This window comes from Prunus mume, linkage group LG4 (genome assembly GCF_029339155.1).
Source record: "Prunus mume cultivar Tortuosa linkage group LG4, ASM2933915v1, whole genome shotgun sequence".
Lineage (NCBI taxonomy): Eukaryota > Viridiplantae > Streptophyta > Magnoliopsida > Rosales > Rosaceae > Prunus > Prunus mume.
The window spans coordinates 11,538,941-11,555,931 of record NC_142701.1 but is presented as its reverse complement, the minus strand read 5'-3'; the positions used below and the strand labels follow the sequence as shown (position 1 = coordinate 11,555,931).

Sequence of the window (16,991 nt, the reverse complement as noted above, 5' to 3'; positions counted from 1 at the left end):
TCTTAAGCTTCAAATTTTAAATTTCATGGTGATGGTGGAAGGATTATTTGTATGAAACTCCCATTGATAAGATTAGTGAGCTTCTGCAGAACCTGTCTCTGAATCTGAAGCAGCTGACCGAAAAAAGAAAAAACACCAAATGGAACAGAACAGACAATAAACTCTTCATCATGCCATGCATTAAATTGGGTCTCGATGTTTTCACACAAGAAATATTTTCACCCGAATTATGAACAACAGTCCAAAAACTGCAAAAACAGAACGGCTGGCGGGAGATAACCTCTAGGACAGAGAAAACATAAATTATTCATTGGAGCTTCTGCACTCTCTCTCTCTCTCTCTCTGCCCCTCGATGGCCACGCTGAAAGCCTCTCCTTTTATAACTGACATTACATGGCTAACTTTTGCTTCCCTTTTCTCTGTTTGGGTATTCCATGGCTCTCCATTTGTCTCCGCTAAGACCTCACCTCTTTTACCATTCGTAAGTTCTCTCTTTATCTCTGTCTCTGCACCCAGATGCACAGTACATATTTGGACCCTATCAGTTAAAATGGTATTTTTCATGCTTTATCTTAGTGGGTTTTATTGTTTTTAAAATTATGTTATCTGGGTCCAGTTGGAAATTTGGTTATGAGGGTTGTTGCTGGCTCATAATTTCGACTAGTTGTATGTCAGCTTCTGTTAGTTGAATTGTTATCTAGATCTGTATGAAAATGGGGTTTTGATTTTTCCTTTCTTACTTACTACAAGTTGCTTTTGAATTTTAAAAAAAAAATTGGCTCAATGAAAAAGGGTGATTGTTCAGTATTGGTCCACAGAAACTGAAGATAATCTGTATGAGTAAACAACCGTATTCCCTGGCTCTATGAAGCCTTTTTGTTTTTGTTCTTCACATTTGTCATTCTGAAGAAAAGATTTTTGCCATTTGACTTGACTCAGTTATATCTTGAGGAATTGATTTTCTGATTGCTACTTTTAAGGAGCAAAATCGTCTGAGTGACTCCAATAGTAATTTTGTTGTTGCAATAAATATCAAAAAGAAAGGATTCTGATTTGGCTTTCCTGTTTGGCTATTTATCAAAAACCATATTCTATAAAGTTTAGATAAGTTTCGTTTTAATTTCAGTTCTTTTCATATGTCGAATACAAGAGAAATCAGAGAAGAAGACGACTAAATGCCATAAACTAAGTAGTAGCATTTAGTTTATCGTGAAACTACTTGAATGATAAATTTGACAGCACCTTCTCTTTTTGGGACAGAAGATCTGTAAGATCAGAAAACAGACAAAAGACACTACCTAATGTGCATCATCCTTCAAGGTGCAGTACAAAGGAACAAGGAAACTATGGCTTTTCAAAGAAGAATCACTTACTTGGCTTATTGGTTAGATGCTACAATTCATCAAGGTGGTATTCATCTTGGATGTCATCATCGACAGCTTGTACAGCTTATTCTGGTCAAACAAGCTGTGACAATGGTTTCCCTGTGGCTAAAACTCATAATCATGAAATCAAATTTAATCGGGTCAATTGCCTTGAATGGGTATTGCATGAATCTGCAAGGAGCTTCTCCCTTGCGGTTAAGTCACTTGAATTGCCAGGAAGTGGTCAAGAGCTTGCAATGGCATGGTCTGGGAAGGATGTACATGAATGGCATAAACGGATTTCTTATCAGGTATAACATATATTTTGTTCACCGCAAAGTATGTGATGAACATCTTATAATGCCTATAGAACAAATTGTCTTCACTATTGAATTGTGTTAACATCATTAGTGTCTCAAATATGATGTAAATATTTGAGATGTATGGTTTGCATGTTTCTGCATATCTTTTTATTTTATTTTGGTCACTGACTTGAGCAAGCTTTATGGTAAAATTTCTTCAGTTGACATGAAATCCTTGTTATGTTACTAGTCGGTATTAATGAAATTCTGAAATTGACTACCATGGCTGTGCAGGTCGCAGTTTATGCTTTGTTAAGAACAGCAATTGAAGTAGAAATTTTGCTTTCCAGTGAACGTCATTACAGTGACTCTTCACCAGTTAGTGATATGTATGTATGTTTTTTGTAAAAATCTTAACAATGTTAGACTGACTTTGGTCGTGGTGGTTATAATGCCTTAACTGACAAATTTTAACTTATCTTTAGCGGTCAACTCTAACAATCAACAGCTTAAGCCTGCTTCTACCTTTACTTGATATTTAACTTTAAACTTTTGTAAACCTTAAGAGCTTAATTTTGAATGTCTATACTTTTCTTAATATGTCTATTTTCTTCTGAGTAATACTTTGCCCTTGTCCACCTTGCTTGCAAATATTGATGACATAAGTGCCCAGAAAGACTCTTCTTTTGTTTATCTGTTTCAGCTTGACCCCAAAGATTGATATGGTTGGTGAATACATCGAGAGTCAATTAAACACAAGGCACTCAGAATTAGTAGAATGGTTTAGAGTGGTGGAACTACCACGTATTGCAGGATTCTTCATTCCCTTGTTGAGGAAGTGGTCTATGGAATATGCAGGAAGGTTTGCTCAAATAATTTTGTGCTTCTAGTCTAATATTTGTAACATCTTGTGTTATCATTTTCTTCAAAAATCAACATCTGTGTTTTAATATACGATTTGAATTCTGTGCATTTTATGCATATGCAGTGACATTAACCTGTTATTCTGGAATTAAGTATATAGCCTAAACAAAGAAATCTTCAGTGGTGTTGCAGGGATGGTTGTGGCTATAGGCTGCTGTGCAGCAGTGGCTAAATTGGGTTATGGCCGGGTTAAGTGCCCTTTTTTTGTGTTTTCAATTGAGGATGTAATGGTAGAGCTCATGGATCTCTCACACAGCCTTGTGTCAGTGGAAAGATTACATAACTTAGCTAGTGAGGCAGGATTTGAAATGGATTTCTTGTCCCATTTTGGTAGAAAAGTTCTGCTGAGCAACAAAAGTGAAGAGGTAGAATTTTGGATTGGGTTGGCTCATGAAAAACTCTCAACAGCATTCCGTAAAGAAAGTGTGATCCCAGGCAAGGAGAATTTTCATGACAAGGTCAACTTTATGATTCATTAAATTATCTTTCTCAGATTCTAGAGTCAGAGGCATTAATCAATTGTTAGTTTGGCTGTGTTTATTTTTATATGTTTAGAATCTTCAGCTCATGTCTCAAACATCTAATTATTGCTCTTATTTATAAAGTTTAAACAGGTTGAAGCAGATACTTTGGCTACTTTAGGACTTTTTGCATATCTTGGGAGAAGGACTAGATTATTCTTGTCAAGAATGGGCATAAAGGATCTTGATGAGCTGGTTCAGGACTTCCTTAGGTAAACGACTTCACATTAAATGATTTAATCCAAAAGTACCGAGAACATAAGAGGTTGAATGGTTTGCCTGCAGCTACTTGGAGTGTGGTAGCCTTTTCATTCGCCCAGAGTTTTCTTCCGTAGCAGTGTATCAACACTTCATGGAGGTTCGTCTCTATTATGCTTCTGTTGCAAGTGTAAAATGCAAATCATGCTAATCTGAAAATTTATCATTACAGGTGGTGACTGATGAAACTGGATGGCTTGATTTTTACGCTGCATGCCCTCCGAAAAGGAGTCAAGAGAGACGAAAAAGCAAACTGCATGCCATCCAGGCAGAGAAAGAGATTGCTCTATCTGCTGTGTTTACTGTGTGCTATGATGTTTTCTCTGGATTTGCACACTTCAGTCGTTCAACTCAACAATCCTTAGACACTGATTTGCTAGACTTCTTGCTCCACAGGTAAAACATTCCCATCTTTCATTGTTTAGGTTTGTTTTAAATCTTTTCTATTTACTACAGGCCAACCAGTTTTTAAGATAGGAATATCATTAACCTTTTTCAGTCAGAGCTTGCTAACTATATGTTTGGAAGACTACTGGGCTGCTTATGATAAATCAAGGTACTATTTCTCTGGTGGATTGTTACACTTTAATTCCCTGCTACTGAATCAGCACTACCATGGAGGAAGGAGATAAATGTGTTTGTTCGGATTTTTATTTTTATTTTTTCAAGCAGTGAGTTGTTAAAGATTACAGAAACTGGTGCTCGTCGCACAACATCATTTGTAGGATCTGTTGTTGCAACCAAGTTATCTGTAACAATGGAAGCACAACAAGAGCCAAGTACCTTGACAACATCAGAAGATCATCAAAATTATAAGCCTCAACCCAGGCTTAAACTGAGAAAGGTATTGCCTTTAGAAAAAAATTCATTATAATAAACAAATAAAATACAAATATTAAAAATGAAAGAGCTTCACATATAACCATAACGTTACCAGAGGCTGTTTTATTAGGCCTGGAGAATGAGATGAATCATAAAAGAAAGTTGCATGGTCTCTACTTGGTTTGTATATGCTATAGTCTAATTGTTGCTTATATTGTTGTGACCATTTGTTTCCTTTAATAAAAGGATCCCTCCTCCCCGGTGATGGAAACCATAAACTTTGTGGAGGAGGGCAGTGCCACGAAATCAAGACATCTTCATCGAAATTTAGTTAAGAAGTATAGCAACAAGCTGGTATCGACAAGCTCTGTAAGGCCAATAATCCCCTGCTTCTTAGAGATGTGTGAAGCAATATGTATGTATGTATGTTCTGGTGGATGTTAATACTGTATATTGAATTGTTTTGAAGGATGTATGGATGGGGACTCAGTTGCTTTTCATAGACATCATGACTGCCGTGGAGGTACTCCTGAAACAATTGCGTGGCGACAAGGTTACAAGGAGGGAAAGAAGCAAGCTAAAAAGAACGCTGAATGACATGACTTCACTCATTCCAGTTACAATTCTAATGCTACTTCCTGTAAGTACTAATTTGACACTCTTCTTTCCTAAGGTTGCCTTGTATTTTATTGACTGATATGAAGTAGTTAGTTTTGAATGACCTTTATGCATGATTTAGAATTGCCAAAAAAAAAAAAAAAAAACACACTAATTGATTGCGACCATAAATTCACCATATTTTATATGGTGAAAATACATATTTATCTAGTGAAAGGTTCAAACTGTATAGTTGATTAATTTTTTTCCCTAATGACGGCTGCTCTTTATTTAATTGCGGGAGCTGTAAGAGCCAAATGATACTGAAGCTGTGCTTAATGTACAAAGTTCTGTCTTTAAGAAGATTAAGAGACTCAAAATTTTTGTATTCTGTTCATCTTTCGCATCTAAGTGCAATCATGTTATAAATAATGAACTGCGTATTTTGATTCTTGATATATATGCGTTCTCTACAGTTTCATTTAGCAAAGTTGTATTTCAAGCTACCACATGCTTTGTAATTATGTTCATATACTTACAACCGTGCTTCATTATATTTGCACACAAGAATTTGATTACAAACATAATCAGATTTTATCCAAGCAACTAAAAAGCCAATCATACAGAAGTTGATTTTCTTCCTTTTTGTGCAAGGTATCTGCTGTAGGTCATGCTGCCATGCTAGCAGCAATCAAGAAGTACATACCAGGCTTGGTAACTTACATTACCTTACCATTTTTTTTCTTAAAAAAAAAAAAAAAAAAAAATCTTTCAGTAATTTACAATCGCATTTCCCATAATGTCTCTTTTTTGGCTAATCATTCATTCATTTACTGCATCTAGATCCCTTCTCCATATTCTTCTGAGCGGCTGGATGTTGTGAAACAACTAAAGAGAATCAAGAAGATGGAGGTTAGGACGCGGAGCAACCTTGAAGATCCATCCTCTAGAATAACTTAAGTAATTGCTTGTGCTGCTCTCTTCACCCTGACTCAGAATAAACTGATTATGTTATTAGTAGTGTTTGTAAATAGTCAAATGAATAAATGTCTTTTCTTTTTTCTTTTTTTCTGGTCAGGAAAATGAATAAATATGTATAATGTGACGCATTCATGCCTGTCGACCAGGTGTGGATCAATTGGTCAACTCAAAAATTTTGGAGTACAAATTGATTTTTTGAACAAAACAACTAAAGAAAAGAAAAGAAAGAAATGAAGGGTTAAGCATGTTTAAATCTAATTCACCCAACGGCTCTATCTTTCTAATTTGAGTCATTCCAACAAATGCAAGACATAACAATAATAGGCAACAATGTAATGTTTTGTTTATTTGTTTTGTATAATCAAATGCACGTACCACAAGCATTTCTCTAGGAGAGGAGACAAAAAAATCTATAAATGAAAAACAAAAGAGAAAAAAATAGAGGGGCAAAAAGGCACTCTACAAATTCATTACAAGAAGAGGGAGGGCTGCAATCTTCGCCTGCATTACATTACATAATTATAAAACTAGCAAAGCTAACTACACAACATTCACTCTCTTCAACCTCGAACACGAAAAACGAGCACAAATATGTTTACTCTTTTCATCCGAGTTCCTAGCTTATTTGGTCTTTATCACCTTGCATTGGATTATCATGGAAATATCTCAGCAATATATGCAAATCTTCCTTTTTTCACAACAAAATATTTGATCTTCTTTGTTCAAAGGGATTGACCTGCTTCGAAATCATCATCAGTGTACAATGTGGTCCCTAGTGTTGAAGCACAATATCAAAGGCTTAAACTACCCTCTTTGGATCACGACCTGCAGCAATATGATCCTACAAAACAATCCAAAAGAAAAAGGACTTAATAATGAAAGATAAACAAATGAAAAAGACAGAAATTCTTCTTGCTTGGTTTTTCTTGACATCTAATCCGTCATCCATGCAGGTTTTATTTTTCTTTTATTCTTTTGAGAAGTATACATGCAGTTCTTTATTGTATCAGCCTTCCAATATACAATCCAAGCTTTCTATAAGGTGAACAGTTCATATAACATAACTCCAAAATCTGTAACCATGCAACATCATGATTTAGGAAATATAATCACAGAAACTGCATTCAGACATCCAGTTTCAGAAATCAAACTTACTGAAATAAAATCAAACGCTTTGGTATCCTCTTTCTTCGCACTGTTCGGAATTGAAGTAGGAGCTGGATTTGGATGATTTGCTTGAAATATATCAGGTAGTGCTGAAGCATATCCTCCATTTGTTCCAGCAACTTGACTGAAATTCATATTTTGAGCATTGAGGTTCCCAAGGTGTTGAAAGCTAGACATTGTCGCTAAGAGTTGCTGTTGAGCAAGGAGACTTCCCATGGCACCATAATTTATTGGCTGAGAAGAAAAGGCTGGATTGAACATAATTCCAGGAGTTAAATTGTAAGGTGTAGCACCTGGAGGAAACACTGCATTATCATTCATCCGTGGTGTTTGAGAATTAAGAATGCCATTCCAAGCATCGCTGGAGGCCTGATGGCTGGGATGACTATTTGAATCTGATAAAAGAGTTTCAGATAGTTGTCCAGAAGAGGTTCCTTTCTGCTCCATCTTAGAGACATTCTTATCAATGGATAAACCAGCCATTAAATTGTTAAAATCATTTTTATGATCTTGCACCTGCGGAAGTTCAGAATTGGGCCCGAAAATGTCAAACATTTCAGCTGCACTTTTCTTTTCTGCCAAGGCAGTCTCGTGAGCATCTCGTTTATTATCAACAGTAAGCCCAGAGAAGAGATCATCTGCTTGTTCTGTACTGTCATTAGTGTGAAATGAAACATCTGCAAAAGGGTCATCCTCATTTTTCAGTTCACTGGTGCTTATGACATTCCCTGCGCCCTCTCCAAATAAATCATCAATTAGTGGGGGTGGTGGTGCTGTTAAGTTTGTGATGACTTGATCACTTAGGTTGTCAGTTGTGGCATCTGTCCCGTGGTAATCGTCTAGATCACCAGTGTCTATCAGGTCAGGCATCTGAACAGAACTAGCAGCCTGAGCCTTCACAGGCCGTTCTGAATTACTGGCCACACTGCCTATTTGTTCTCCACCCAAGAGGCTTAAAACCTACTCATTAAAAGAACATTGTCCATTTAACTGCATGATCTAAAGCATCTTCTCAACGAAAAATAAACACACATACACATAAATAAATAAATAAACAAAAATATATATATACACACACACACACACACACAAAGAGCCTCCATTGAGGGATCCCTCAATCAAGCTTATTTGAGGGACACCCCTTGTAGGCCCCACTCCAGATTGTACTTCACTAATCCAAATTGTCTATTTTGTAGATACTCATTCAAAGATCATCTCTACAAAAAATCACTTGAATCTGATATCATTTGACCACTCAATTGAGTTATTGAAATTTAAGTACTTTCTTGAAGCACCGTGTTCATTGATTTTGTAGGACACAATTGGATGTCGAAACGGTTTCCGATTTGTCTAATTTTTTGTAAGGATGATCTATGAATGAAGACCTAAAAAATAGATGGTTTGGATCATTGGGAAAAAAATTGTAAAGTACCCTAAATGGCGTCCCTCAAATAAAATTATTTGAGTGATCCCTCTATAGAAGGGGACTGATATATGCATACGCATGTATATATCCAAACTGTAAAATTGCAAATAACCTTTCCAAGAACTTACACATTTCTCATATCATCGAGCACAAATTCCTCAAGAAATATATATTCAGAATATGTTATAAGAATAAGAAGAATTAAATCTGGAAAAGTCACAATGGGCAAGTACAAATTCCTTTCTACATGCAGACTGAAGTGAAATTACATCAAACATGATAAAATTATCAAAGAACATATTACCATTTACTCATGAAATTTTTAAAAAATATTAAGACAACATACCATTTACTTTCGCTATTTCTCTTTTAATTCTTTGTTCAATATGAAATATTCAAGGCAGCTCAACCATTAAACAATGCCCACTTTTTTTATCACCAAAAAAAGTAAAAATCCTTTGAGCCTATGGCAAAGAATTGGCATTCCCAAGTTCTAGTTACATTTACAATCAATTCTACATTTGAGCTGCAGCGACCGCCTAGAATGACGGGAAGAGTTGAAGTGATGATTAAGCAAACAGATTATACATGAAACTATTTTTTGGTCTATCTATCACTCCTATACATTATTTTGAGAAATCAGAATATGGAAGATATATATTTATGAGGAACTAAATGAATACCTTGTTAGCCTTTTCCCTCAAAGAAGCCTGAGGAGACTCGGAGCATCTGACTACAAGATCTTTGTTGTCAATAAAATATGATTCTACAATTGAAAAATGCTCATCATCCTTTCTCCTCAAAATTGACTCAAGAACACAAATTGCTTTCATGCGTACCTAACAAACACAAAATCACATTAAAAAAAGGTTTGTAAAAATAAATAGATCTACAAGTACAGCAAAAATCCCATCCACTTGTTCTGAACAATTGTAAGTCAACAATTCAATCTTATTTCAGGGATAATAAAATCAAATATGGACAATTTGTGTGTCTTTAATAAAATGGTTGTGCATGAAAAAAAATCACAAATAGATAAAATTCAGAAGTCACTATAAGAATCTTCAATTATTTGGCAATTTTGTGCATGCAAGCATGTGGAAGAATTATGGCCCAATACATAAGTACAAAGAGCATGCCTGCCACAATGGAGACTGGAGCTTTGTATCGAGGGCATGACTTAATGCTACGGCATCCAACTTTTTCGCCTCAGTAAGAAAAATCTGAATGGCATCCCGAGTGGGTTGTAAACGTACACCACCTGGAGTCACAATGGTCTCCAACAACCTCTCCTCCCGGGTCTTACTTTCTCTGTAATTTGAGCTAGAATCTCCATTGGTTACTTCAGTCTTGGTTAACCTATCCTCATTCCAGGTTCCACTAGCCACATTCTTTGAAGACCCAAAACTACTTTGAGTCTCATTGCGATATTGAGCAGGTTCATATCGATCTGTTGGCTCACTTTCAATGGTCAACGATCTATGAAGATTTGGACTCTTGTAGTTTCCATTTTCATTATTTTTAAATGAGTGATTTTGGGTGAAACTACTAAGTCCCTGCTTGATAGATGCACTTCCAATACCAACTACCTCACTAAGAAAAGATTTCTTTTCTTCTGATGACATTTCAAAGTTTGTATTCCCAAAACCTTGTATTCGTCTGTTAAGATCATCGGCTGGTGCTGCATTACTTTCCTCTGAAAATATAGCAGCAATAGCCTCTTGAGCAGTGTCCCGCACAGCCTTATTAAGGGCATCTCCTTTCAAAGGATCCGGCTGTCCCTTATAGTGAAATAACTGGCGCACTGCCACTGAATTTCGTTGCATTTCCCTCCTGAACTCCACACCAGACTTTCCCACAGAATATTTTATTAACCTCAGAGCCTGCAGAAAATTTGAGCATAATGGTGAAAATTTGCAAGAAACCTGACATTCATCAAGTCTATTATCCATCACAGCAGACAGAAGCTCTTGGAATTTCCCAATACCCATCAAACCCAGAAAATTCTTTTCTTTTACCCACACAAACTCATAACCAGAGGAGAAAATTACCAGACATTCCATTAAACTAGCACAAGACCTCAGAATAAAACATAATACTATTGAATAAAAAATCTGATTCGCCAAAAGAAGAAGAATTTTGATACCTTCTGTTTAACAATTGGACTTTTATTCTCCAGACGCTTGAACACAAACTCAGAAACCTCCTTGACAATACTGACATGTGAGGATCTCAAAAGCTGACAAATCTCTTCCAATTTGTAAACCGGCGCGACCTTGTCTTCGTCCGAAGTGGCCGCATCGATCATTCGAGACCTCCAGTACGACTCCACAGCTCTTCGACTCGAATCCATAACCCCAAGTCCTCAAATTTAGCTCCAAACGGATCTGATCCAATAGAATCCCAATGAAAGCCCTGTAGGGTCTGCCCTCGGATCGACGATACACTCGAAATTGGATCGGAGCCGTGGTGAAACCCAAATTCTGGGTCAGATGTGCATGAATTGGATCGGATGGAGGCGGCGGAGTGATGGATTATTTCGATTTGCGTTGAGAAATCGAAGAATTGTATTTGATTTGGAACAGAATCAGGGTTTTACAGAGAGAGAGAGGGAGAGAAGGGGGGGGGGGGGAAGAAGGGGGAAGGAAGGGAATGTGAAAGCTGTGGAAGGTAATTAGGAAGAAGACGACGACGGTTAATTGGGGATGAGAGAGGTCGCGAGGTGAGTCACGAGTGGGAGACTCACCCACCTGTCTGCTTTTTACGTTGCGCGAATTTGATGTGCGCCTAAAATGGCACGCACGAGAGGAGAGGTTGAACGACGTCGTTTTGGTTCCAGTGGTCTTAGCCCCATCATTAGTTCCATGGTCCATCCGCGCCATTGGGCTTTAGGTTGTTCCGTTGGGCTCCGGCCCTAGTTATACTAGGCCCATTCAATCTTAGCAAGCCTTTGCGTAATTTTCTTTCCATTGTTTAGCTTTAGATTTAGGCCCCATTTAGGATTGTTTTTTTTTTTTTCAAAAACCTGCTTCACTTTAAAGTTAAGCAGTTTAAGGTGTTTAGTAAAAATAAAATATCCCGATTATTTTAAAAAATTTTTGACTTTTAAAAGCTATGAGTTGCTTTTCAAAGCTACTTTCAAAAGAAGCAAAGAAGAACCTTTAATGAATTTTTTTAATTTCCAAAATACCATCATTCATTTTAAAAAATAATATCATCTCCACTTCCACATCCAACTCCACCATTTACACCACCACATTCACTACCCCACAACCACCGCCATCGCCACCGCCACCACCACCACCACCTCCTCCATCACCACCAACTCCACCTTCACCTCCACCACCGCCACCACCACCACCACCACAACCAACACCATCACCACCACCATGCTGTCATTACCACCACCTCCACAAGCGACATCCTTACCACCACCACTACCATAACCACCAACTCCACCTTCATCACCACCACCACCTCCACCTCCACTCAATCACTACCACTACTACCACATGATTAGTACATAACACTTTTAACATAATGTCTATTTTAGTTATTATTTACAGTTACAACAATTTTATATTAAAACTTATCAAACGATTTTGACATTACTTTTTGTACTAACAACACTTTAAAAATATTGTTCACTAAACATGTAGCTGTTTTACTTTACAGCTAATTATTTTCAAAGCACAGCATAAACAACTTTTTTTAAAGTGACAGCAATCCCAAACTGGGCCTTAGTGCTAGTTTGACATTGCTGTGCTTTGTGAAAATAATTGATGTCAGATTCTGTGAGAGAAAGCAGTTTGGTGTTTGGTAAACTTTTTGTTAAGAGAGTGTTGTTGGTACTGATTCCCATATAATCAGAAAATGATTCCTGCATAATTATTAAGTGCCCATTTGGCATTGCTTATTTTAGGTGATAAGTGATTTTTTTTTAAATTTTGGAAAGCCCAGCTTGTTTGGTAAACTACGAGAAAATCACTTATTGTTAAAAATTGCTGTGAGAGAAAGCTATAAGGGAAAGCTACTAATGAGGTGCTTTCATTTCATAATTATGCATAAATCAGTTTCGAAGAGGCGTTGGGCTTAATGATTATACAACAATCATTTTCTGATTATGCGGGAATTAGTACCAACAACACTTTTAATAAAAAGTTTACCAAACGCCAAGCTGCTTTCTCTCACAGCTGATTTTTCTCATAGCAAATTTGACATCGATTATTTTCACAAAGACAAAGAATGCAAAATCAAGCGCCTCTTCAAATTGATTTCTGCATAATCAGAAAATAAAAGCATCTCATTAGCTGCTTTCCTTTATAGCTTTCTCTCACATCAATTTCTAAAATTAGTGATTTTCTCATAGTTTAGCAAACGGGCTGAGCTTCCTAATTTTTTTTAAAAATCATTTATCACCCCAAATAAGCAATGTCAAACAGGCACTTAGGAGTTTGAGAATGGGTATGAAATTTCATTAATATATTTGGTTTTTATAGTACAAGCGATTAGGGGAGAGCAGTTGACACAAATATTCATGTGGTGCCTGGGGGTTTTGAACCTCTATCCACATGGATGGAGGTGGAAGAGCTCAACTAGGAGTTTGGGCATCTCATTCGAAAATCTGTGTATCGATAGTAATGAACTGACGGTTTGGTTTGGTTAAATTAAATTAATTAATTTTTAATTCTTCCGATCCAATTTATATTGAAAAGTTTGGTTAAATGACCGGATAATAATATTCCTAACCTGAAGGGTAAACATATCGAATCAATATTTATTATTATCTTATTATTTAAATATTAATACATGTGTCAACTTATTGGATATGAAGCTTATCCTAGGTTGCATAACACTAGAACACGACACCTTGAACCCTAAAATCAAATGCCTCTTTTATTTCTCATTCAGTCGTACCCTCTAAGTAATCCCCTAAACACGAGCACCAGATATGTAACCCTCCCCAATAAAGGTGTCAAACGGGTCGGGTCAGCCTATTTAAACTCGTGCCTTTAACATATTCGTGTTAGGTCGGGCCAGTCCATTTAATTTATCGGGTCGTGTCGTGTTGGCCAATTTAGTAAAACCATTTATCCCAGCTCGGCCCAAAACCCAAGTCCATATTGAAACGGGCCGTACTTGGGCCAAAGAACTAGCCCATTTAATTTGAAATTCTCTCTTTTCATTTTGGAAGCAAATGTATCTCTGATCGAATTTTAAAAAAGGTAAATAAAAAATTGTAGCCTAAGAAAATTTGAGAACAATTCAAAATTCGAATAACAAGTTTATTGCGAAGTAGCACTTAATAAAACAAAGGCTTTGTTTAATCAACCCAACAAGACAATTCGTGAAAGTAGCCCGCAACATATATCACCATTATTTATTCTAATGCACTCCAAATCTACACTTGTTCATCATCACCACCACCTAAAAGGTTCATGAAAATCAATATTTACCCAAGATTAACCCCATAGAGCCTATGATACAACCTTTCCTTGAAAAAAAATAAACAAACGAATAAACAAGCATTTGGTTTCATTGAGCAGCAAACCCAGCAAACTAGGGGAGGAAGAACCAAAAAGGATGCATACTAGCATCTTAGGAAAAAAAAAAAAAAGGGTTAAAATTTAACCTTGTGCTATGATCTTTGTATAATGATATACTAAAATAACTGCATAATAGTGTTTGGTAGCAGATAAAATTATGGGAAAATGAATAAGATAGTTGGTTTAGCTGCAATAAAGAAAAAGGATACATTTTGTTTACACAAAACACAATATACAATATAAAGAAGAGATTGAAACGGCCATGCTTGAAGCAGGCTCGGGCCAAGCCCGGTCCGGTCCATTAGACCTCATTTTTTGATCCTGGTTCGACCGAAGCTTTCGTGCCATGCCAAACATGGCCCACTAATATTCATGCTCATGTTGTGTCGTGCCTCCTTTAAAGGGGTTGGGCTCGTGCTGTGTTGGGTCGGTCGGTCTTATTTGACACCTTTACTCCCCAAGCACTTGATATGTAGTTTTTGGCTTTTTAAATTGTATTTTTAATGTAGCACTTGATCTATGTTTGTAATTTTTATTATGGTTTTAGCTCAAATGAAGATGAACTTTGTGTGTACAAGCAAAATAGTGGGAGCGTAGTCGTATTCCTCGTACTATATGTAGATGACATATTAATGTTTGGAAACGACATACGCATGATGACCTCTGTGAAACTATGGTTATCAAAGACATTCTTAATGAAGGAGATGGGAAATGCATCTTACATATTGGGTATTAAGATCTATAGGGATAGATCGAGAAAATTAATTGGATTATCTCAATCCCTGTATGTGGACAAGGTACTCGGAAGATTCCCAATGGAACATTCCAAGAAGGGTTTTTTGCCAGTCAGACATGGAATTCACTTATCTAAGAGCATGAACCATAAAACCCCAGAAGCAATGATACAGATAAGCAGGATCCCATACGTCTCAGCAATTAGGAGCCTAATGTATGCTATGCTATGTACAAGGCATGATATCAGCTTTGCTGTGAGCATCACAAGTAGATATTAATCAAACCCAGGATCAGAACACTGGAGTGCTGTAAAGACTGTGTTAAAGTACCTAAGAAGGATCAAGGATATGTTCCTAGTCTATGGAGGAAACCCAGAATTATTGGTGGAAGGATATACAGACTTAGATTTCGAATCTGATGTTGATGATCGGAAATCCACTTCTAGATATGTGTTCATAGTGAATGGAGGGGCAATTAGTTAGAGATGTTGCAAGCAGAGCATCACTGCAGACTCCACAGCTCAAGCAGAGTACATAGCTGCTTTGGAAGTAGCAATGGAAGCGATCTGGATGAAGAAGTTCATTATTGAACTTGGAGTGGTTCTAAGCATTAAGTCACCAGTCATTTTATATTGTGACAACAATGGGGCTATAGCACAAGCCAAGGAACCAAGGTCTCATCAAAGATCCAAGCACATTCAGAGGCGTTATCACTTAATCAGGGAATATATTGCTGATGGAGATATTAGCGTGCTCACGGTGGCTTCAGCAGACAATATAGCAGATCCACACACAAAGCCTATGAGTCAGCTTTAGCTAGACCGACACATGGAGAAGATGGGTATCAGATATATGTCAGATTGGCTTTAAAGTGCAAGTGGGAGATTGTTATATGCCTTAAAGTCAACTAATTATGTAATAGTTAGAGTTAAGGATATCTTTGATAAAAGACATATTATGTTATCAGTGGGCAATACATTTTATTTTATATATTAAATCATCCTATATTATCTTTCAATATGTAGAACAACCATAGTCCAATGAATACACAAGTATATATGAGATCTATTTAATGAGATTGCATACATGGAGACTTCTTATCATCCCTAAATCCTGAATATGTTTTTGGTCATATGAATATTGATTGGGCGTCAATATTCCGCAAAGACCAGTACACACAGTAATCGTCTTTATATGTAGGGAATGATAAGGTCTCAAGTCATTAAGTGTGGAGATACATCGATATGTGTATAGGTACTTGTAGAAGAACAAGTACACTGAACGCAATCCAACACATGAGTTTCAGCATGGAAGTCTTTACTCACATGTCAAGTTGGAACTCAAAAATTGCAATGGTGCAAACTAATCCTTAGATCTGAGGCATCATAGATGTTTTGTGGCTATGTTGTTAATCTTTGAGCGCACTATACGGTCATGCTGATTTAGGCATAGCTTAAAAGTGCTCGTCAAGATTTTTAATAGAGTCATGGAAGCAAATGAATGTATAACAAAGAATCTCTACTCTAAATAAAAGAGAAAGAATACTTCAAGATATGATTGGTCATATCTCTGCGCATACTAGTGGATAGACTTGAAATAAGAAGTCTTCGAATCTTACCAGGATGATCATATAAAAGGAATTATTCACATTAGGATATGGACAATTGGATTCTATGATCTAATAATGTGAATGAGGAGTATTGACATAAGAGAAGGATTCAATTGCACGGTCATTCCAATTTGAATAAGTTCTTTCACAACGTCTCATTTAGCTCAAATAACCGTGACTTGCTGCTAGGCGACAACCATGTGGATGTCCTAAAAGGTTTCAATTAACCTTTATTAATAGGAAGAATTAAATTGTGAAATTTAATTCGTATATCATCTCTGAGGAATTGAGTCAACTCACTACCTTGTTAAAAGGAACCTACGGATATGCACATCCAAAGAATGTAATTAGAGATATAAATGAGGAGAAATGAAATGAGGAGACACAAGTCAATGGTTAATAATCAAATGTCAAAGTCAACAGTCAAAACTTAACATGTTGACCGAAGCAATTGACCACAGTCAAATAGTTTGACCGGGTCAATTAAGTAAGACTATAATTATAATTTAATAGTTAAATTATAATTAAAAGATTAGTTATGGAATTAATATTAACATATAGAAATATTGGATTGAGCTTTTAAATATAATTTCAAAGGAAATTGACAAATAGCCTAAAAGGCTATTGGGTCTAAGGGATAAGTGACATAAGATGACATGACCCATGGACCAAATGGAGCCCCAAATACCCACCCAATTGCCTTTTGTGTTGTCCTATATAAGTTAAGTGTTGGAGAAAAC

At 36.6% G+C, this 16,991-nt stretch overlaps 2 protein-coding genes and 1 pseudogene across 7 annotated transcripts; 2 read left to right on the top strand and 1 right to left on the bottom strand.

Moving 5' to 3' along the window:
* Positions 1–350: 350 nt before the first annotated feature.
* On the top strand, positions 351–5,854 carry LOC103327876 (uncharacterized). 6 transcript variants are annotated; one of them, XM_089049835.1, is made up of 14 exons: positions 351–481; positions 1,261–1,675; positions 1,961–2,055; positions 2,370–2,528; positions 2,712–3,048; positions 3,205–3,323; positions 3,397–3,469; positions 3,542–3,765; positions 3,869–3,925; positions 4,042–4,213; positions 4,438–4,560; positions 4,661–4,831; positions 5,443–5,502; positions 5,632–5,854. In XM_089049835.1, the coding sequence occupies exons 1-14, from the start codon at positions 435–437 to the stop codon at positions 5,746–5,748; spliced, it is 2,169 nt and encodes a 722-aa protein (XP_088905961.1). In that variant the 5' UTR covers positions 351–434; the 3' UTR covers positions 5,749–5,854. The 6 variants fall into 6 exon arrangements, with proteins under 6 accessions (XP_088905961.1, XP_088905959.1, XP_088905958.1 ...); XM_089049833.1 differs by having other exon boundaries at positions 3,196–3,323; XM_089049834.1 differs by having other exon boundaries at positions 353–481; positions 1,264–1,675; positions 3,196–3,323.
* Positions 5,855–6,087: 233 nt separating this feature from the next.
* Positions 6,088–11,146, bottom strand: LOC103327877 (ENTH/VHS family protein). Its single transcript, XM_008230245.3, has 5 exons — positions 10,509–11,146; positions 9,502–10,245; positions 9,046–9,201; positions 6,925–7,896; positions 6,088–6,610 (listed from the first exon to the last, which is right to left on the bottom strand). Exons 1-5 carry the CDS (start codon positions 10,713–10,715, stop codon positions 6,569–6,571), a joined length of 2,121 nt encoding a protein of 706 aa, XP_008228467.2. The 5' UTR covers positions 10,716–11,146; the 3' UTR covers positions 6,088–6,568.
* A 3,637-nt stretch (positions 11,147–14,783) lies between these two features.
* LOC148917902 (secreted RxLR effector protein 161 pseudogene) lies at positions 14,784–15,512 on the top strand (annotated as a pseudogene).
* Positions 15,513–16,991: the final 1,479 nt, after the last annotated feature.

What these genes read in the sequence shown, in the direction of transcription:
- LOC103327876 (XM_089049832.1), top strand. Translation starts at nt 435, where the DNA reads ATGGCTCTCCATTTGTCTCCGCTAAGACCTCACCTCTTTTACCATTC. An exon ending in CCTCACCTCTTTTACCATTC is followed by an intron (nt 482 to 1,260) that starts GTAAGTTCTCTC and finishes TTTTTGGGACAG; the next exon opens with AAGATCTGTAAGATCAGAAA. An exon ending in CAATTCTAATGCTACTTCCT is followed by an intron (nt 4,832 to 5,442) that starts GTAAGTACTAAT and finishes TTTTTGTGCAAG; the next exon opens with GTATCTGCTGTAGGTCATGC.
- LOC103327877 (XM_008230245.3), bottom strand. Translation starts at nt 10,715, where the DNA reads ATGGATTCGAGTCGAAGAGCTGTGGAGTCGTACTGGAGGTCTCGAATG. An exon ending in GTCCAATTGTTAAACAGAAG is followed by an intron (nt 10,246 to 10,508) that starts GTATCAAAATTC and finishes AATTTTCTGCAG; the next exon opens with GCTCTGAGGTTAATAAAATA. An exon ending in TCCAGTCTCCATTGTGGCAG is followed by an intron (nt 9,202 to 9,501) that starts GCATGCTCTTTG and finishes TGTGTTTGTTAG; the next exon opens with GTACGCATGAAAGCAATTTG.